This window comes from Schistocerca americana, chromosome 11 (genome assembly GCF_021461395.2).
Source record: "Schistocerca americana isolate TAMUIC-IGC-003095 chromosome 11, iqSchAmer2.1, whole genome shotgun sequence".
Lineage (NCBI taxonomy): Eukaryota > Metazoa > Arthropoda > Insecta > Orthoptera > Acrididae > Schistocerca > Schistocerca americana.
The window spans coordinates 53,199,580-53,221,849 of NC_060129.1; the positions used below are offsets into that span (position 1 = coordinate 53,199,580).

The 22,270-nt window shown below is 44.7% G+C and overlaps 2 protein-coding genes across 2 annotated transcripts in view; both read left to right on the top strand.

Moving 5' to 3' along the window:
* The window catches only part of LOC124554005 (zinc finger protein 418-like), a 218,937-nt gene extending 214,817 nt beyond the window's left edge, over window positions 1-4,120 (top strand). Inside the window, exon 7 of the mRNA XM_047128026.1 lies at window positions 4,021-4,120. Coding sequence (XP_046983982.1) covers window positions 4,021-4,033 — 13 coding nt within the window. The 3' untranslated portion in view covers window positions 4,034-4,120. The remainder of the gene's footprint in view (window positions 1-4,020) is intronic.
* A 129-nt stretch (window positions 4,121-4,249) lies between these two features.
* On the top strand, window positions 4,250-18,533 carry LOC124553750. The gene is made up of 4 exons (XM_047127684.1): window positions 4,250-4,331; window positions 4,621-4,733; window positions 10,958-11,189; window positions 16,315-18,533. The coding sequence occupies exons 2-4, from the start codon at window positions 4,708-4,710 to the stop codon at window positions 16,363-16,365; spliced, it is 309 nt and encodes a 102-aa protein (XP_046983640.1). The 5' UTR covers window positions 4,250-4,331; window positions 4,621-4,707; the 3' UTR covers window positions 16,366-18,533.
* Window positions 18,534-22,270: the final 3,737 nt, after the last annotated feature.

Here is a 22,270-nt window from a genome sequence, read left to right on the forward strand (position 1 = left end):
CAACGATATGCACGTATACAGGCGGCACTAGTATTGCATACACAAGGCCTCAAAGTGCAGTGGATTGGCGGAGCTATAATTCGTACTCTGGAAAGTTCCATTATGATTATGGCTGCACGACAGGAATTGACAGTCCTTCAACCTGAAATAGTAGTTGGAGCTGGGAAATGCCATTTCGGAAATGGTTGGGAAATTCAGTATTCTGAGAACCACAGTGTCAAGAGTGTGCCGAGGAAACCATATTTCAGGCATTACCTCTTAGCACGGACAGTGCATCGGCTCACGACCTTTACTTAGCGACCGAGAGCAGCTGCGTTTGCGTAGAGTCGTTAGTGCCAACAGACAAGCAACAATGCGTGATATAACCACAGAAATCAATGTGGGACGTATGACGAACGTATCCACAAGGACAGTGCGGCGAAATTTGGCGCTCATGGGCTTTGGCAGCAGGCGACTGGCCCTAGTGGCTTTGCTAACAGTACGATATCGTCTGCAGTTCCTCTTCTGGGTGCGTGGCCAAATGGGTTGGACCCATGACGATTGGTCAGATGAGTCCCGAATTCAGCTGGTAAGACCTGATGGTAGGGTCCGAGTGTGGCGCGGACCTCACGAAGCCATAAACCCAAGTTGGCAACAGGGCACTGTGCAAGCTGGTGGTTGCTGCATAGTGATGTGTCCAGTGTTTACATGAAGTGTATAGGGTCCTGGTTGTGTTCGGGCGCTTGGAGATCTTTTGCAGCCGTTCATGGACTTCACGTCCACAGACAACGATGGAGTTTTTATGGATTGAATTGTGCGGATATGGCCAGGCCACAGTTATTTGAAATTGGTTTGAAGACAATCCTGCACAATTCGAGCGATGATTTAGTCACCCAGTTCGCTTGATACGAATCCTGTTGACATTTATGGGATGTAATCGAGAGGTCAGTATGTGCACAAAATCTTGCACTGGCAACACCTTCGCAATTATGGGCAGCTACAGAGCCAGCGTGGCTCTGTATCTCTACTGGGGACTTGGAACGACTCGTTGAGTACATGCCACATTGAGGTGCTACGTTATGCTGGGAAGAAGAAAGTTCGACACGACATTAGGAGGTATGCCATGATGTTTGTCACCTCAATGTCTATGGAAACGAAATAATTTCTTAAATGAAACAAGTAAAATATCCTTGTTATGTGTGAGTTTTTAATAAGTTATCGTCACGTTTTTGCTGAGTTCTTATGAAGTTATTTTATGTGTAGTGAAAATATTTTGATAAATAAATCACGAAGAAAAAGAAGTATTAAATGAATGAAAAAAAATAATTTTGAGCTGAATTTTTATCAATCCAGAAACCTCCTGTAGGCCCACCCGGTTAGCAGCGCTGTCTCACTCGCTGCTTTTTGATCGGGAAGGCGGTTTTCCACATATCTCGGCGAATGCGGGCTGTTTCCCCTAATTCCGCCTCAGTTACACTGTGTCCCGGTGATTGCTGCACAAACACTGTTTCCACGTACGCATACATCATAATTATTCTGCCATGTAAGCATTTAGGGCTACACTCGTCTGGTATGAGACGTTCCCGGGGAGGGAGGGCGGGGGAGGAACAGGGGGGTCGGGGGAGGGGGCTCCCCAGAACCACATAAAAACCCCGGGTTCGGTGTGGGGCGGCGGAGTGGTGGGTGGAAGGTTGTGGCCTGTTGTGGGGTTGTGAACCACAAAGGGCTACAGCAGGACGAAGCCTCTCCATCGTTTCTAGGTTCCCGGTTTAATACAATATCGCCTGCTGTACAATCAATGAGCGTCGTGTACTCTACTAATATGCTGTGGTTGCGAAGAAAGCAGATACTTTGAAAGTGATGTGCTACCCGTTAGGAAAAGTGTTAAGAAAATAATTGGAAAGAGTATTTTTTGCTTCTAAAGACTTTAGTCGACTGTAGATATTCCGACGAGATTTTGTCCAACTGTAACGACCATTTGAAGTCTCTATTTTTAAAGGTACAGAGAAATCTTGCAATTCTCCTCTGAATAGTATAGCGAGTGTGCGCCAAGATAAAAGTTAATTAAAATATAAAAGTTCCAGTTATAAGAAACATCGAGTGAAGGGGGAAGATTGGTACAGGGAAGCTGGTAGTGGTGCTACTGCCGACACTGCGTGCATGTGACATATTATCATAATGAACTCATCCACTGCAACTGAAGAATATTTTACCACAGAATTTTGTAGCGAAACCGCAGTTTCTAACACCTTGACCTTTATGAATTCTTTGACCGACCTTCAACCGGATTCCATAGATGCTGAGGGCAGTAGCACACGAACAGTCGACGTTCCCATGCACCAGCTAATGACAATCTGTCTCTTTGCCGAAGTCGCCTATAGGTACGTCAGTGAGTTTCCCCACTTGCGACCCTTACCGTATCTACACTGAAGGGCCAAAGCAATCGGTACGCGTGCCTCATATCGTGTAGGCCTCCTGGGAGCACGCAGAAGTGGCGCAACACGACATGGCATGGACTCGACTAATGTCTGAAGTAGTGCTGGAGGGAACTGACACCATGAACCTGCAGCGCTGTCCATAAATCCGTAAGAGTACGAGGGGGTGGAGAGCTCCTCTGAACAGCACGTTCCAAGGCATCGCAGATATGATCCATAATGTTCATGTGTGGGGAGTTTGGTGGCCAGCGGTAGTGTTTAAACTCAAAAGAGAGTTCCTCTAGCCACTGTGCAGCAATTCCGGAAATGTGGGGTATCGCCTTGCCCTGATGGAATTGCTAAGTCCGTCGGAATGCACAATGGACATGAATGGATGCAGGTGACCGGACCAGACGCTTATGTGTCACCTGTCAGAGTCGTATCTACAGACACTAGCGGTCCCATATCGCTCCAACTGCACACGCCCCACACCATTACAGAGACTCGACCAGCTTCAACGGTCCCTTGCTGGCATGCAGGGTCCATGGATTCATGAGGTTGTCTCCATAAATGTACATGTCCATCCGCTCAATATAATTTGAAACGAAATTCGTCCTACCAGGCAACATGTTTGCAGTCATTAACAGTCCAATGTCGGTCTTGATGGGCCCATACGAGGCGAAAAGCTTGGTGTGATGCAGTCATCAAGGGTACACAAGTGTGCCTTCGGCTGTGAAAATCATATCGATGATGTTTCGTTGGATAGTTCACACGGTGACCCTTATTGGTGGCCCAGCATTGAAATCTGCAGGAATCTGTGGAAGAGTTGCTCTTCTGTCAAGCTGAACGATTCTCTTCAGTCGCCATTGATCCCCTTCTTACAGGACGATTTTCCGTCCGCAATGATGTAGGAGATTTGATGTTTTACCGGATTCGTGATATTCACGGTACACTCGTGAATTGGTCGTACGGGAAAATCCCCACATCAGCGCTACCTCGAAGATGCTGTGTCCCACAGCTTGTGCGCCGACCATAACAACCCGCTGAAAGTCACTAAAATCTTGATAACGCGCCATTGTAGCAGCAGTAACCGATCTAACAACTGCGCGAGACACTTTTGTCATATACAGGCGTTGCACACCGCAGCGCTGTATTCGGCCTGTTTACGTATCTGTGTATTTGAATACGAATGCCTATACCAGTTTGTTTGGCGCTTCAGTGTAGAAAGATTGCCCGTTCTCCTCTACTCCGTTTGTACGCGCTCCTCAGCGAGTGACGTTCTCACAGCGTCTTCTGGTAGCATTGAATCCCGCGCTGGCCGTTGTCGTGATGTTTCGGCTCAGCGGTGTGTTATCCACATGGTATGTTCAGCATCAATCATTTCAATCCACAAATATATTTTTACAATAATTGCAGTTACGTACAAACTCTCTCAGTTAGCAATTCAACACTAAAAGCCAGGTACGGCGAATCTTTTTTTTTTTTTTTTTTGTGGGAACAGTAAACGTGAGTTTCTGGACATCACCCACAAGTCTTTTAGTTGAACTAACTGTTGTCATAAAAAGCATGTGGCAGACGTACGCAGAAAACGAAAGAATAATTTTTTGTCACGTCTGTGTGTTGGCAGCTGGCCGCTCTGAAAATAAGAAGGAAAACGGCTGCGGTCAAGGCGAGAGGCGCCGCACTTCCTGTGGTTTCACTCAACCGGCGGAGAGACTTCCTGTGCGCTCTTCGCTGTACTGGGACTGTTCTGCGTGCGACGCGCGCTGCGTGTGTCGCCACCTCAGTCAGCCTCGACAGCCGACGACGCGTCCAGCGGGCGTAGCTGCGTCGCCGCTGGCTCTGCTGGCATCAAACGGGGCCTCCGTGCTGGACTGCGTCTGCAGCCACGTCGGCCGCGGTGAGGGAGAGGTGTTTTCCTGCAGCTGTCAGCGCAGGGTAAGTACTTCCTCGTACATCATAGAGTCAAACGGCGCTATACACCACGTCGTCTCGAACTTGTGAGAGGCCGCTGGGCTTTTGCATACTGCTACGAGGCAAGACTAAACGTCGCCAGCCTCACAGTGAAGGACCATGTTCATTAGAGGGAAACTACACTTAATGTCAACATTTAGACGAATGGAATTTGTTCTCCATTTTGCGAATCAGAAGATAACACAAAATTCGATTTGGCAAGGCTTTAAATTAATGATCTTCAGTTGTTTATTGGATTTAAAACGTTTTCCAGGTGTAAGCGAATAACACGAAGTCAATCGCTGCGAAATGTGATAGACAGGATGCAGGATCCAACTACTCGCCAGATCCTACATCACCGATGCAAGTTCCTGAAAAGGATGTGATGTAAGTGCCCTTTATGTATTTCTATAATTTTTACATAATTATCAACGTTGTAGACATTACAGAAGGGATCAATAGCCTAACAATACCGCCACTGAAAACGGTTATAACTGCTTAAAGGATAACAATACTTCTAGAGAATCTATAATAAACTTCAAATTATTTGTGTCTTTGAGCAAGTGCACTGAATTGGAAGCCTGAGCATACGCAGTGATCTGTGGCCGAAAAGTTTCTTATCATGAGTGAAAATGACGCATGCTACACAGAAACTAAAGGCATCTGAGCACCAGCTGAAAAATTGAAACTAGATTACGCCGATTACTTGCATAAAATGAGCTGTTTTGGAACATTACTAGTTCACACAATTTTCGTGTTGTTTTTTTTTTTTTTTTTTTTTTTTTGAGTCACCAATCTTCTGATTGATTTGATGTAGCCGCCACAAATTTCTTTCCTTGCCAACCACTTCATCTCACAGTAGCACTTACAATCTACATCCCCAATTATTTGCTGGATGTATTCCAATCTCTGTCTTCATCTGCAATTTTTGCCTTCTACAGTTCCCTGTAGCACCACGGACGTTGTTTCCTCATGTCTTAATAGATGTCCTATCATCCTGTACCTTCTCCTTGTCAGCTGTTTTCCACATATTCGCCGCGCGGGGTAGTCACGTTTCGCGCGGCTTCCCCCATCGGAGGTTCGAGTGCTCTCTCGGGCATGGCTGTGTGTGTTGTCCTTAGCGTAAGTTAGTTGAAGTCAGATTAAGCAGTATGTAAGCCTAGGGACCGATTACCTCAGTGGTTTGGTTCCATAGGAACTTACCACAAAATTTCCAATAAAAGTCCCACATATTCCTTTCTTCTCCGATTCTGCACACAACTTCCCATTCCTTACGTTATCACTCCACCTAATTTTCAACATTCATCTGTAGCACCACATCTCAAACGCTTCGATTCTCTTCTGTCCTGGTTTTCCAAAACACCTTGCTTCACATCCATACAATACTGTGCTCCAAACGTATTCTCAGATATTTCTTCCTCAAATCAAGATCTGTATTTGATAGTAGTAGCTTTCTCTTGGCCAGGAATGCTCTTGACGCCGCTGCTACTCAGCTTTTGATGTTCTCGTTGCTCCATCGGTCATTGGTTATTCGATTTACAACACAATTAATATGTTCGTATCACAATGACCAAGACAAGTACACAACGGTATGCACATAAGAAGTTAATGAGGATCCTCAGTGTTGCTTCCCAGCGTCTGGTTACTGTAACACAGAAACAACCTTTGGCAGCATACTGTGATGAGAGACTTGTCGTTGCAGGAAGTGAGAGCCCAGTGAGCTGTTTTGGCAGACAGGGAGACCCACACTCACGTAAGAGGACCTGGCCCTCTGCGAAGTTTTTCTAACGGGATGTCCACACATGAGAATGGCCAGCTCACCATCTTCATTTCGCCAGTCAAATCACTTCACTACAACTTTCAGAGCCGTTCCACAACGCTCTCTGTTCTCATTCCAGAGGGTACCCAAACCCGCCAACAAATTTCCATTCTGAATGCACCCTTCATCACTATCTGCAATGAGGTCCTCTGGCATCTGCAACCGCCATGTTCACCTGTGTCGTCCATTCGCCCCTTGTCTTCGTCAAGCGCCTTTTGCTACTGTGCACATATCTGTGTGTCTGTAGCTGGGCAAAACCTGGGCTCGGAAAGCATCCGCCTCACCTAATCTTCCGGGGTGGCCGAGCGGTTCTAGGCGCTACAGTCTGGAACCGCGCGACCGCTACGGCGCAGGTTCGAATCCTGCCTCGCGCATGGATGACTGTTATGTCCTTAGGATAGTCAGGTTTAAGTAGTTCTAAGTTCTAGGGGACTGATGACCTCAGATGTTAAGTCCAATAGTGCTCAGAGCCATTTGAACCTCACCTAGTCAGAACAGTGGCGCCCAACTGCCCTCCTGCAGCAGCAATTCGAGTCCACCGCCGGAGGTTGGGGACGAGTTTCACCACCTCTCCACCTCAGCACAGCTCGACGTCCCATCTGGCTAATAGCTTACGACCTATGCCTGTTTCTGTATATGGATAGCTCGTCCAAGTGGTCGTGCTCTGTGCGAACCGATTCAGTGACAGTAGTGAGTACTCAAACTGTCTGTCTAACATCTACGACTGTCTCGCAGCCGCGCGGGGTAGCCGTGCTGTCTCGGGCGCCTTGACACGGTTTGCTCGGCTACTCCCGTCGGAGGTTCGAGTCCTCTCTCGGGCCTGAGCGTGTGTGTTGTCCTTACCCTAAGTTAGTTTAAGTTATATTAAGCATTGTGTAAGCCTAGGGACGGATGACCTTAGCAGTTTGGTCCCATAGGAACTTACCACAAATTTCAAATTACTGTCTCGTATTTGTTGCGTACCGTGTTTAAAATCGAGGTACTTTGAATACAATGATCGCCTTAATTCCAGCGAGATTCTCAAAAATATTGGTCATGAGGAACTCGAGTAGCACTTTATACACAAGGCATTCTGAGAGCTAATGTTCAAGGCAATCAAGTGGAGGATTTATTAACTCGTGAAGAACATATATCATACAAAATATTATTAAGAGGTGTACTAATACATGTGGTACCACGACTCAAGACGAATACAGAATCATACAACATGTGCAGAAGTAACCGAAGGGAAGTGTGCTGTAACCATTACAGATCATATTGTATGTTAATTGCCTACTATACAATGCTAATAATAATCTCATAAATTTCTCAGGTGACGAAATTGTACCTTGAAAAGCTCCACATATACCCACTCACAAATTTACATGATTTCGAACTCATACAGACATTGGCAGCTTTCTTTAAAGGTTCATAAATACGAAACTTTGCACCCCCCCTATTGGAATCAGTGAAATTGTACAAACAGTTTGTGGAGACAGGAAATGGAAGAATCAGATACGGTCAATCGTAGTTAAAGCAGGTGGTAGACGACAGGTTATCAGTAGAACACTAGCGAAATTCAGTCAGTCTGGCTTCCAAAATGCTCGTGGGGCCCATTCTAGAATATTACTGTGGGCACCACAGCAGACAGCACGACGAGAGGATTTTGGGAGTGTACAGAGAGATACGAAGGGTGTCAGGCTAGTCTGTGTTTTGCGAAAGTGTCACAGGAGTGCTGTAGAGCCTAAAGTGGTTGGGGCTTGGAGATAGGGGTCAGCTTTTTCAACAACGAATATGAAGTATGGAATCTGGGACTATACTACAGCCACCCACGCATTGCTGTGCTTGGGACCATGAAGACAGGATTAGATAAATTACACAGAGTAATTTGAGGTGACACTCTTTCCGAGAACCTGATGCAAATGATTCTACAATATAAAGTACCTAGTACCAAGAACGTCACAGTGGTTGCTAAATTATGAATACAGAGACACACTTCTGGCCATTACAACTGTTTTATGAATGTGTGATGTCTGAAGCAGCAGACATCATGCAGAATCCGCAGTTGGGATGAATATAATGTAAATTGAAGGTGGAGTCAGGTGAAAGGAAATGCAAGAACAGACAATAGGGATACAGATAACTGATTTGTCGCGACGGGCTATGAATCCACGACATCTGCGTTCGATCTCTAGAGGGAATCTAAAATCAGTGAGTGTGGAGGACATGTGTGAGTCTGCAAGTAGGTGGCGCCTGGGTCGCCCGGGAAGCACGCCGGGGATAGTCCGCGCGTTTGCGACAAACGATCTGCCTGGGTGGCGCAGTGGTTAATGCAACCGTCTAGTAAGCAGAAGATCCCTGGTTCGAGTCCTTGTTCGCCTGGTCCGACACACATTTTGACTCTTCGCCGCTCATTCCGTATAAAGTCCAGATGCAGCTGATGTTATTAGTTTCTTTCCCTTCCTTTCCTTTCTCCCACCTGCACCTTCAATTTACGTAACATTACCACTGTAACACAAGCCCAGACACGATGGACAACATGAGGCCTTGAATTATTTGCTCGAAAGATAATGTTAACAAGCTCTTAAAAACAGTGGGCAGTCACCGAAGTAGACAAATCGGAAATATGTGCGGCTGCTGTCCACCTTACCGACTATGGGCTACGTACAAAATAGCACCCCATACAATGCTGCCAGCTGCTGCCCATGCATGGGAACGACAAATGCAGCGTGGCCGCCTATGCTCTTCTTGGAGCCTCAAAACATTGACACATCCATCGCGATGCTGCAATGAGAATGGCGACTATCCTGAATAGACGATAGTGTGAGATGCCCTGTTTTCGGGTATCTAAGAAAATCTAAGGATATGGTTGGTTAAAAATCAGCTGAAATTTTCCAAAAAATACGGATTTATGTCCGACATAACATATTTTGGTTATATAATCCGTTTATAGCAAAACTCAACAGATAAGATTTAATAATTTATATCAAAGAAGTTTTTCATTTGGGAGTGTGTACTAAAAGGATGAGCAATTTCAAATTCTCTGTCTCTTAATTTCATAAGGAAAATTCTAAATTCCATACCCATAGAAATATCGTTTTATTACAAAAAGTTATCTTGAGATATTCCAGTTCGATTACAATAATGATACTCTTATAACTACATTTATAGTTTCCACATTTGTACATCTTCCATCCAGGTTTCTGAGTCCCAGTACACAGCTCATGTACCCAACGGAAACATTCTAAACATCTTACCCAATCTTCCCCTGATTTATCTTTATGGTATGAGACAGAATAATAGAGGCAGTCCTCATGTGCGCTGTCTTTGTCGTCTGTCAAGAGGAGGGAAACAGAATACTTAGCAAATGATAACTCATATGTCCATTTTATTTCCTCCCCCCCCCCCAACTCGTTATAGGCACCTTGGTGTTGTTCTGGCTGACCTTTTGGGTGCCTTAGTGTTTTTACCTTTTACAATATTGTCCTACTTCTTCTAAAATTGCTGTGTTGCATTCTAGCTTGTCTTGAGTTGACGACTCTTCCTAAAGCACATTTTCCGTCTACCCTAGAGCCCAGTTTCTCTTCCAAGTTTCCTGACTTTACGTAATCTAAAAGCCTAAATTTTGCCACCTGAAACACTTTGGACGCTTTTAAGAAACCCAGTTCATTGCCTTCCTCATATCCTCATCTGTCCAGCCATCTCCTGAAAAGAAATAAAAAGCGAAATCTAGAAAGAGGCACATTTGTTAGATGGTCGAAATTGTCACCATAACAGTATCCGAAATCAGGCACCCTTACCTCTTGACAAACATGGTTGACCTATCGAAACATTTAATGAATTACTGCATTCGAAAGCTACTCACAGGTTTCGATAATATATCACCAATAAATAAGACTAAAAAATCAACTTACCATGCGATTGCGTTGCTTACATTAAAAAACTAAACTAAACTCTGCCCGAATAGGCCATGGAGACCCAACGGTACCGACCGGCCGCCGTGTCATCCTGAGCCCACAGGCATCACTGGATGCGGATATGGAGGGGCATGTGGTCAGCACACCGCTCTCCCAGCCATATATCAGTTTACAAGACCGTAGCCGCTACTTCTCGATCAAGTAGCTCCTTTAGTTACCAGGGCTGAGTCTGCCCGGCTTGCCAACAGCACTTGGCAGATCGGATGGTCACCTGTCCAAATGCTAGCCCAGCCTGACGGCACTTAACTTCGATGATCCGATGGGAGCCGGTGTTACCACCACGGCAAGGCTGTTGGCTGTTTCTTACACTGTTTCTACAACATATTACATTCAAACGTAAGATATTAAGAAAAAAATCAGCTATAAGCACAGAACGTGGCTGATATGCTTGGCAGTTAGCAGGATAGTAAAATGGTGGCAGTGCATGGATTTCATCTAGTTTCCGCTTTGAGAGCACTGTCCAAAGAGAAAGTAGCCAATCACCTGGTATTGGGCCACCATCAGAAAACAGGGCACCCTACCCTATGGTGTTACCCCAGTGTACAGCTTCGTCATTGGACTCACCAGCGACATCGCACCTCTCACTGTTTCCACGTCCAGATGAGTCGCCACCATGGTCGCAGTGGTGATAGCCAGCTGAAGCGCTGATGTACTGCTCGTGGAAGCATGTAGTGCACTTCATGCCTTGTTGATGTTTGTCCATTGCCCCTCTCGTGTTGTTGCAGTTTCAATGGATGGTGTTGTTGATGTAGACGCGGGTAATTAAAGCCCTGTCTGAGCAGAGTGCAGCCCTCAAGATGTTTTACAGGAAGTCACTGGATGTTGCAACTGTGCAGGACCTCGACACGCCTTGCACCGCGGTGCCGGTTGTGGCGCACCCGGCACAGAGTAGCTGGTGTCACGGACCACCGTCGCCTGCAGAGGGAGACCAGCAGCCCAGAGACGAGGAGGGGCGCGGCGGCGCCCTGGTGGCTGTTCGCAGCATCACCTGGACCTCTGGCAGGGGACTCAGCGGTGGCCTCGCGTGCCTCGTCGCTGCCGACTGCACCAACCCCTGCTCCTTGCACGGTATGTACACCACTGAAGGCTACAACCACTGATTATACATCTGATTCTCCTCTCCACTTGTTACATTCGTTCTGTCTGCTGCCACTTGTCCTGTGTCCTTAGACTAAGCATAAGTGACAACACATCGGCCAGCCACTAGGAGACAGCAGGCTATGACGGCGTAAACACCGCATCTAGCTTCGTAAATGTCCTCTACTAACAAGGAACAGAGTAAGAGTGTTCAGGTATAACCCAGCTTAAGCCACACACTAATGATCAGATCCTGCAGGGCCAGCAGTCTTCGGAGATGTTGACTGCTATGTTTCAGCCGCTGTTCCAAATACACTGCCGGAGGAAAACTGTACACTATCGTCAAGGGCTGTGTAAGAGTGTGCCTGGAGCCACTCTGCGGCAATTCCAGAAGTGTGGGGTGTCGCATTGTCCTGCTGGAATTGCTGAAATCCGTCGGAATGCACAATGGACATGAATGGATGCAGGTGATAGACAGGATCACCAGTGAGAGCCTTATCTAGACGTATCAGTGGTCCCATATCACTCCAACTGCACATGCCCCACACCATTACAGAGCCGGCAGCAGCTTGAACCGTCCCCTGTTGACATGCAGGGTCCATGGATTCATGAGGTTGTCTCCATGCCCGTACACGTCCATCCACTCGATACAATTTTAAACGAGACTCGTCGACCAGGTAACACGTTTCCAGTCATCAACAATCCTATGTCCGTGTTGACGGCCCAATCGAGGCATAAAGCTTTGTGTCGTGGGGTCATCAAGGGTACACGAGTGGACCTTCCGTTCTGGAAGCCCGTAACTATGATGTTTTGCTGACTGGTTCGCACGCTGATACTTGTTGATGGCCTAGCGATGAAATCTGCAGCAATTTGCAGAAACGTTGCATTTCTCGCACATTGAATGATTCTCTTCAGTCATCGTTGGTCCCGTTCTTCGAGGATGTTTTTCCGGCTGCAGCGATGTCGGAGAGCTGATGTTTTACCAGATTCCCGATATTCACGGTACACTCGTGAAATGGTCGTACGACAAAATCCGCACTTGACGACTACCTCAGAGATGCTGTGTCCCATCGCTCGTGCGCCTGTAAAACGACGTTCAAACTCACTTAAATGTTGATAACCTGCCATTGTAGCAGTAGTCACCGGTCTAACAACTGCGTCAGACACTTGTTGCGTTACACAGGCGTTGCGACCGCAGCGCCGTATTCTGCCTGTTTACATACCACCGTATTTGAATGCGCATGCCCATACCAGCTTCTTTGGTGCTTCTGTAATTTGAATACTGAAGAGTCTTAGTCATTCATTTCTCTCGGAGATTGGCGATAAAATGGCGCTGATAAAGTCTCTCTGTGCAGCTTCTGTTTTCACTCTATAGGCACAACGGTGCTGAGTGTCTAGGTAAACAGTTTCTGAAAGTTTCGTTTTGTGGTACAACCACGCCCCGACGACGAATAAGTACTCCTGGTTAACAGCTTCAGCCATATGTACAGGATAGCGTTGTAGGCCGGCAAGAAAGAACATACATTTATAGACAGACTGCCACACATGTAGACCTCAAAGCACCGGCGCAGAGTCGCAAGTTTCAACACTCGTCTGCGGAACATCATCCTTAGTTTAGGTCTCCGAGTTTCTATACAGTACAGACGCACGTCAAGGGAGACGCGTTGTGTGAGCGGCGGTGGCCGACCGAACACCATCTAGGGAATAAATAGAGGACACGATGTACCTAGTGTGTCATTAGGGACCACAGAGAACTGCCAGCTTGCATCAGCATCAATGTCGCATGTGCCTCTAGCCAGGCTACTGGTGACACCATGACACTACTAGAGTCATAAGAGAATGCCCGTACAATGAGCTAGTGATGGATTAAAGAGAAATCTGCAAGATGTATTGGTGTGAACCCCACACCTCATTCTAATTACTTTCTTTTGGGAAACTTAAGTTTCGATTTACCCAAGAATATTATCCCATAAGGCATCATTGAAAGAAGAAAATGCAAATTTGATTGACTTACTGACTGTTATATCCCTAAAGTTGGAAGCTGTTCTCATGTCAAAAATAGCTACTTGTAATAGTTTTAGCAGGAGTACTATAAGGTTTTCCCAGTTCAAGTATTCATCAAAAAGCACACCTAAGAACTAATGAAATATTAAATTCTCTTAGTAACCAGAAGTGATCCCCTGTGACTTTTTGTGATCTCTCAAAGGCTTTTGACTGTGTAAATCATGGAACACTTCTAGATAAGCTCAAGTACTGTGGTATAAATGGGACTGCACTGAAATTGTTTAAATTATACCTAACTGGAAAGTGCAGAAAGTCGAAAAAAGCAGTTCACATAATACGCAAAAACTGGTGATTTCTCAAACTGGAGAACAATCAAGAATGGGGTGCCACAAGATTCGGTCTTGGGTCCTCAGCTGTTCTTAATATATATTAATGATGTGTCATTCTATATTCACGAAGATGCAAAGCTGGTACTTTTTGCTGATGATACAAGTATAGCTATCACAACCAACAAACAAGAATTAAATGGTGAAATTGTAAATGATGTTTTTCAGAAAATCATTAAGTGGTTCTCTGCAAATGGGCTCTCATTAAACTTTGACAAAACTCAGTATATACAGTTCCACATAGTAAATGGAAAGGCACCATTAGTAAATATAGACATTGATCAGAAATCGGTAGCTAAGGTACAATATTCCAAATTTCTAGGTGCATCCATTGATGAGGGGTTGAATTGGAAAAAACACACTGAAGATCTGCTGAAACGTTTGAGTTCAGCTACTTATGCTATTAGGGTCGTTGCAAATTTTGGCCATAGATATCTCAGTAAATTAGCTTACCACACCTTTTGTCATTCTCTGCATTCATATGGCATCATATTCTGGGGTAACTCATCATTGAGTAAAAGAGTGTTCATTGCACAAAAGCGTGTAATCAGAATAATTGCTGGAGCTCATCCAAGATCATCCTGCAAACACTTATTTAAAGATAAAGAGCTAGAGATCTTCACTGTACCCTCACTATATATGTATATATATATATATATATATATATATATATATATATATGTATATGTATATGTATATATATGTATATATATGTATATATATATATATATATATATATATATACACTTATGAAATATGTTGTTAACAGTTCAAATGAATACAAAAGTAATAGCAGTGTACATGGCTACAACACCAGGAGAAAGGATGATCTTCACTACTCAAGGTTAAATCTAACTTTGGCTCAGAAGGGGGTAATTATGCTGCCACAAAAGTCTTTGGTCATTTACCTAATAACATCAAAAGTCTGACATATAGTATTTAAAAGGAAATTAAAAGAATTTCTTAATGGCAACTTCTTCTACTCATTAGATGAATTTTGGGATATAATAGGTGGGTAATTTCCCCAACACCCACAAAAAAAATTAAAAATATTCAGTGTCATCTAATATGTTGTGTTATGTAATATCTTGTATAGACACCTGTTATTAACCTGACACGTTCCACATCAGTAGGAAGTGTTGTATTCATGATCTATGGAACAAGTACAAATCTAATCTCATCTAATCTAATATAGATGAGCTTTTAATGGTGTTTTCTGAGAATTGTTTGGTGATTCTCTGAAGATGACCTCACCACAAATTTTGAAAATCCATGCTACATTCATTTCTGTAAAACAAACAGAGCCACACCAACAGCTGATGTAGCACATGAACAGGAGTCAGTAAACAGTGCAGAATGCTGCAGTTATTTGAGTGTAGATACTGACGAAAATTAGAACTGTAGGAAGTTGCTGCTCAAGAAACTGAGTTGAACTTCATTTACTCTTCGTATAATTATGGTTTTGGAAACAAACGAATCAAACTCTTGACAAGTTTTACACATTTTCACTAAAAAAAATTCTTACAGAATAATTGTCTGGGGCAGCTCATCACTTAGAAAGCAAATATTACACAAAAGCGAGGAGTAAGACCTGCGCAGATGGTCACGCAAGGTAACACGCCGTTTCTGGGATTTGGGGAGCTGAGCCTGACACCAGAGAGAATCCGCCCGCGCGTTAACGATTTAGGCTGGAAGGCTGGCGAGCTGGCCGGACTGGGCATGGGTTTTAGGTGGTTTTCCACGTCCCGCTAGGTTCGATACGTAGGAACTGTACAAATCAGGTAAATTTTTCGAATCATCTGACATCTGGCTAAATGAATTCCAGGCTGGTTACCACGTTACATGCTACATAGACATTTAGTACACGTTTTCACACTTCCACATAGGATTTACTCTACAGAAAGACAGATGGTGTACACTGATTCCGTATTGTTGACTGTAAATGTGTAGTCTACTTGAACCCACAGTCTAACCACCTGTTTGGCCGAGGTCTCTGACGCACCCTTGTGCAGGGGCTCTATACCCGGAGCTAAACTGGTTAGAGCCCCAGTGGTGGAAAAAATTACCACTGCCAGTATTTGGCCGTCAAGGGGAGGAGAGGTGGTGACGTAATGTTCCTGGTCACCAGACTTGGCGCCAAAGTCCTGGTTTAACTGCCAGGCCTCTCTGCAGTGCCTGATGATGTGAGGGCGTGCGACACTGTCGATGGTGATCCGTCTGTCGGATGGGGACGTTAAGCTCTGCGGCCCACATGGTGCTATTCGGAAGTAGTCGGTTACGTGCCGGGAATGGCTCCCTTATTTCACCATCATCATAATCATCATAGTCATATTGATCATCACACAATACAAGCATTACGCTACACTGCACTACACACACACACACACACACACACACACACACACACACACACATAGGATATATATGTAGTATTACACCAAGTTGGTTTAATGGAGCGTGTTCGAAATAAACAACAAAAACCAACACAGCATAAGCGAGCAGTAAGGATAATTTGTGGTGGTCACCCATGATCGTCATGTAGGTGTGTCGTTTTCAAGGAGTTAGGCATCTTAATTGCACTATGACGACACATATATTCGCTAATGAAATTTTGTATAAATAATGCATAACATTTTCAGAATAAGTGTGACTTCCATACTTTCACCACGTAGATACCGACAGTAGCTTCTCCATATTTCCCCATCACCATAGCTGTTTTCTTTCAGGCTGCGGTCGACGTGCCAGCAGACGCAGTCCAGCACGGAGGCCCCGTTTGATGCAAGCAGAGCCAGCGGCGACGCAGCTACGCCCGCTGGACGCGTCGTCGGCTGTCGGGGCTGACTGAGGTGGCGACACACGCAGTGCGCGTCGCACGGAGAACAGTCCCAGTACAGCGACGAGCGAAGCGGAAGTCTTTCCGCAGGATGAATAATCCACCGGATCTCAGCCTCATTCAATTTTCCTTTCAGAATGACCTGCTGCCAACACACAGTCGTAACAGAAAATTATTCGTTACTTTTATGTGTACTTACTTATACTCTACGCTTTCAGAACGACAACGACTTTGACTAAAAGTTTTGTGGACCATGTCCAGAAATTCTGGTTTACTATTCCGATACCAAAATCGTCAGGCCAGCCGTTCCTTCGCATGAGTCAAAGGATTAGGACCACTGCCCAGCGCGAGACAGAACGCCAGGAGGAGGGGCTGTGGGAACGTGACGCGCTGAGGAGTGTGCAGAGTCGCAGCAGAGAAGAATGTGGAGTAATTCTAGAAACGGCCAGGGCTGCAAAGTGGGAAAACAGTTGACACGTGCGACTCTGACAAAGCACAGAGTGTTATTAGCCGATGCATGGGAATGAAACTGGTTGGAGGACAGAGAAACCACAGGAAGGAGACAAGGTGTCGGTAGGGGACGCCTTATCGCAGGTTGTGGAGGTCAAAATCTTGCCCGCTCTGTAGTGCAGGATTGGCGGTGATCTGTGGCCAACCTGACGGCAGAGCACAACCCTGGTGCTGACGACCCTTACCTGTTACCGTGGTGACACGACGACTTCGTCAGCTGCGACTGCAGAGAGTACACCGAGTTTGAACAGTAGATCAATGGTAACCCGTCTCCAGATAAACAGATTTGTTTGATACATCAGATCGGTGGTCGGGTTGCTGATACGCCATGATCGACGCGAGCAGCTGCAGCAGACCCCAGACGTGAGTCGGTGGGGAAAGTCTTATGCTTTGTGGGACATCCATCTGGGCGTCCTCGAGACCTGAGGCAGTATTTCATCATGAAATCTGCTCACTTGGGCAACATTACTGCGGACCACCAGCACCCACTCATGAATGGTGTTTCCTTAACAGCAATACCATCTTCCAGCCGAACAACTGTCTATGCACAATGCTGAAATTATCCTATAGTGATTTCTCTGCTCTCATCCCGGTGCTTCGCATCTCTGAAGCTATTGGGTCTCAGGCCAACCCCCACAAATAACTGGCCCATAATTTACAGTTATTGCGTGACCTGTGCACATATGTCTGCTGCTGTACACCTCCGTAAACCTACCGTGGGTTTGTCGAAGACATGCCATCCTGAATGCCGGCTGTATTGCGTTCCACAGATGGACCAACACGCCATGTGTCTCATACATTTACACATGGTTAAAATATTTGATCGGCTTGCTTACGATTTCGTCGGATTTGGATTCTATAACACCAACACTTCATGCTACTCATCATTTTCACTAGTTCATAAATAATGTTTTATTTCTATTTTCCACATGATTTGTTAATATTAATGTAGACTTGTAATTTAGCATTTAATATGTACATTTTCTGTATGCGAATTGTAAACTGTGACATATTGTATAGTGTATATATTATTCGTCCGTTTTGTTACAGTCCTAGATACATTTTTTTTCTCAAACTGAATCAATAGATACGAGTTGCTGTTTTCTCGAGTCGTGCGATACCATTTTTGTTTTCATTTGTGCAGTGCCTCATTTTTTGCACATGAACCTGGGTTTTTATTGTACTCATCCATTATCTCTGGTTTTTATCCTATGTCACATTTATAAGAATATTCGGTATGCTTTCTATGTAAAAGTATGGGCAGACTAGAAATCCAGCAAAGCTGGTAATATTAACGAACGACAATGAATGAGATGTTACATCTCGTAAACTGAAAACAATTTAATGAAATAAATTATTGTATGAACTCTAATTTCGTTGAGACCATCACAAAATCACAGAGAATATTTAGTTTTAGTGACTGAAGATATACACTGAAGAGCCAAAGGAACTTGTACACCCGACAAATACATCGTGTAGGGCCCCCGCGAGCACACACAAGTGCGGCAGCAAGGCGTGGCATGGCCTAGACTAATGTGTGAACTGGTGGTGGGGGGAACTCAAATCATGAATCCTGCAGCGCAGTCGATAAATCCGTAGGAGTACGACGGGGGGGGGGGGGGGGGGAGATCTCTTCTGAACAGCACGTTGCAAGGCATCCCAGATATGCTCAATAATGTTCGTGTCTGGGTAGTTTGGTGGCCAGCGGAACTGTCCAAAATCAGTGTTCCGGAAGCCACTCTGTAGCAATTCTGGATGTGTAGGATGTCGCATTGTCCTGCTGGAATTGCCCAAGTCTGTAGGAATGCACAATGGGTATGAATGGATGCAGGTGATCAGTCAGGACGCTTACATATGTGTCACCTGCCAGAGTCGTATCTAGACGTGTCAGGGGTCCCATATCACTCCAACTGGACACGCTCTAGACAATTACAGAACCTTCACCACCTTTAACAGTCCTCTGCTGGCATGCAGAGTCCATGAATTGATGAGGTTGTCACCAGACCCGTACACGTCCATCCGCTCGATACAATCTGAAACGGGACTCATCCGATTAGGCAACACGTTTCCAGTCATCAACAGTCCAACGTCGGAGTTGAAGGGCCCAGGTGAGGTGTAAAGCTTTGTGTTGTGCAGTGAACCAGGGTACAAGAGCGGGCCTTCGGCTCCGAAAGCCCATATCAATGATGTTTCGTTGAATGTTTCGCACGCTGACAATTGTTGATGGTCCAGCACTGAAATCTGCAGCAGTTGGCGGAAGGGTTACACTTCTGTCACTCTGATTGATTATCTTGAGTCGTCGTTGGTCCCGTTCTTGCAGGATCTTTTAGAGGCCCCAGTGATGTCGGAGATTTGATATTTTACCGGATTCGTGACATTCACAGTACACTCGTGAAATTGTCGTACGGCAGAATCCCCGCCTCATCGCTACCTCGGGGATGCTTTGTACCATCGTTCGTGCACCGACTATAACACCACGCTGAAACTCATTTGAACCTTGATAACCTGCCACTGTATCAGCAGTAACCGATCTAACAACTGTGTCAAAACTTGTGTTATATAGGCGTTCCCGACCGCAGCGCCGTATTCTGCATGTTTACATACCTCTGTATTTGAATACGCTTGCGCATACCGGTTTCTTTGGCGCTTCAGTGTATATTGGTACAGGGGGAAACACTGTTCTCCGAAATATGTTACGAGATTATTAATTTATACACTGCACACGTTGGATTCACAAATTATACAGCGAAGTATGTTATAGTATATACTACATTATACAGGGCTATACTATACGATAAAACCGTTGGAATCGACTGTTCAACGTGGATGACCTATAACTGTGAAGTAAAACTACATAATATATTTATATTTCAAATCACAATCCCAGTAGTTATTGGTAACTATGTTATAGATTTAATAAAGCATCCAACTACAGAAAGGTTTTAATTATTTCTTGGCTAAAAAAACATGGCATTAACAGCTGGAGACGATTACAGAATGGATCGCTGCTTGATCCCTGAGCAGCTCTTTTTAGGTTGTAAGGTGGTTATGTCATTTTGAGTTTTTTGTGTTGTCGATGTGCATGCTAGAGAGAGAGAGAGAAAGAGAGCATGTTACGTTACTGTTAAGCAATCTTTGCTCCTGTCGTGGTGCGGTCTTTGCCTCTGCGCAGTCTGATTCATTCTTAGTTAAAGTGTGGTAGTTGATGGACGTGTTCAGTGGTGCTGCGTCGACTTGTGATGGAGTCTGTTAGATGAAGGAAGAACGATTGTAAAGGACAGCAAGGGTGAATATGATGTATATGTTGGTTAGTCATTGTTCACTTTGTTAAGCATGGTACTGTTCAGACCAATGTTATGTGTACAGATGACGCGAGATTTTACTCTATCTTTTTGAATAAACACTTTTCTAAAATCGTTTCTTGGAACATCATTTCATAGGAACGGTTACTCTCCCCACCCCACTGCTTATCATTATGCATTACCACGTGAAACATTTCGAATATGTATTTAGAAACAGAAATCTAGCTTAGCCGTTGTATGCTTTCTGTTTGCTGTTGGGCTTTCGAGATATCTGCAACAACATTTTCAAGACGCAAGGTAAGTGGAAATTTTGATTGGGGCCACATAATTGGTTCAAATGGCTCTGAGCACTATCGGACTTAACTTCTGAGGTCATCAGTCCCCTAGAACCTAGAACTACGTAAACCTAACTAGCCTACGGACATCACACACACCCATGCCCGATGCAGGATTCGAACCTGCGACCTTAGCGGTCGCGCGGTTCCAGACTATAGCGCCTAGAACCGCTCGGCCATCCCGGCCAGCGCGGCATAATGGTTTTACTTAAGTTGGGCGTTTAATATAAAGAGAAGCTGAATTCAGATCAGTTACAGTTCAGTTCAAATTAGGCTCTATTTAGTCAAGGGTTTGCATACGAGTTTATGTTGGATAACAGTTTGTGAGTACATAGTTTTCGTAACATGCAGATTTTTAAACCGTGGGGGGTAAATGTGGGCTAAATTTCATAAGAAACAATATTGTGGGGAGGATACATACGGCGACCTTGGTGCCAGGTTAGTTAGTTGATTCTCTTGGTAATATGTAGTCAGATAATGTTGATTTTCTCGAATGTAAGAGATGCCGCTGCGCTCATTTTACTAATGTTGCACTTCTTCTTCAGGCAATGACTTTAAAATCATGTGTCCAATTTGTGAAATTTTATGTCGTGTGACGCTTATTGATTACTCTATTACATAAAATGTCGGCATAATAGTACACGTTCTGTGTGAATTTGATTCGTTGTTCAGTATTGGCGTGGACAGTAGTAAAGTTTTATTTTTGTTTGCTTGGTCACTGTAGGAATTCTGTTTTTCCTAAAAATCAGTATTTCACCATGTTTGGTACAACATAAAACAATATCAAAATCCGTCGTAGCACAAGTGAACAGGGTGTTGCAAAGTAACGATTTAGTACAGGATGAAACGAACTACGTTGAGCAATTTGCAAATACCAGTAGTTTACGTCAGACTCCAGCAAATTGCGCGGATCCACAATTATTAACCAATTTATCAAACAATAATGAAACAGAACAAGCGATAGGTAGTGAAAACGCAAATTAAGAAGTTGAGTTGGTCGGCGATAAGTCGCCACAGTCTAGCGAAGGCTTAGAAATGTCACCACAGTCGTGGGAATTTTACAATAACTGGTAACAGACACATCAGAATCAGGTTTTGCTTAATGCCTTTTGATCGAACACAATAGGCAATGACGTCAATGTGACTGGTGAGCCAGTCCTTAAAAGAATTCTTGGAAGTCAGTAATGCAAGCACAGTTGACAAAATTTACAGTATTTTCTGCATTTCTATCATGTCTGGCTGAGGAGCAGGGTTACAGTGGCGCAGGGGGCGTGGAAGTACCTCCCCTCCTCCTCCTCCTCTTCCATACACCTCTGACACGTGGCCAGATGTAACGATGCTGATGTTATGATTCCCACTATGACCTTGGAGACAAAGAGGAGCTCATTATGATGACATGAGTCCCAGTCCCCTCGCTCTCCACCTCCTAGGCCTTGTCAGGTAGCTGGATGTCATGAGTCCCATGAACTCCTTGGAGGTAAGGAACTGCTCGTAATGACCTCAGCAAAATATAGCAAGCACAACTGCATGAGTATGGTAGGATACACGGAATGACACTGAAGATAAAAAAGAACTGGTGCTGACGACTGCGAAATATAACAAGTTAGATTGTATGGCGTTTCTGGAAAAGACCTTTAGGTCAGGATCATAGTTATCCAGTGCCAGCAGTCCCACACTACTTACTGTCTAATCCATGCTGCAG

What these genes read in the sequence shown, in the direction of transcription:
- LOC124553750 (XM_047127684.1), top strand. Translation starts at nt 4,708, where the DNA reads ATGCAAGTTCCTGAAAAGGATGTGAT. An exon ending in GTTCCTGAAAAGGATGTGAT is followed by an intron (nt 4,734 to 10,957) that starts GTAAGTGCCCTT and finishes GCAACTGTGCAG; the next exon opens with GACCTCGACACGCCTTGCAC. An exon ending in CAACCCCTGCTCCTTGCACG is followed by an intron (nt 11,190 to 16,314) that starts GTATGTACACCA and finishes GTTTTCTTTCAG; the next exon opens with GCTGCGGTCGACGTGCCAGC.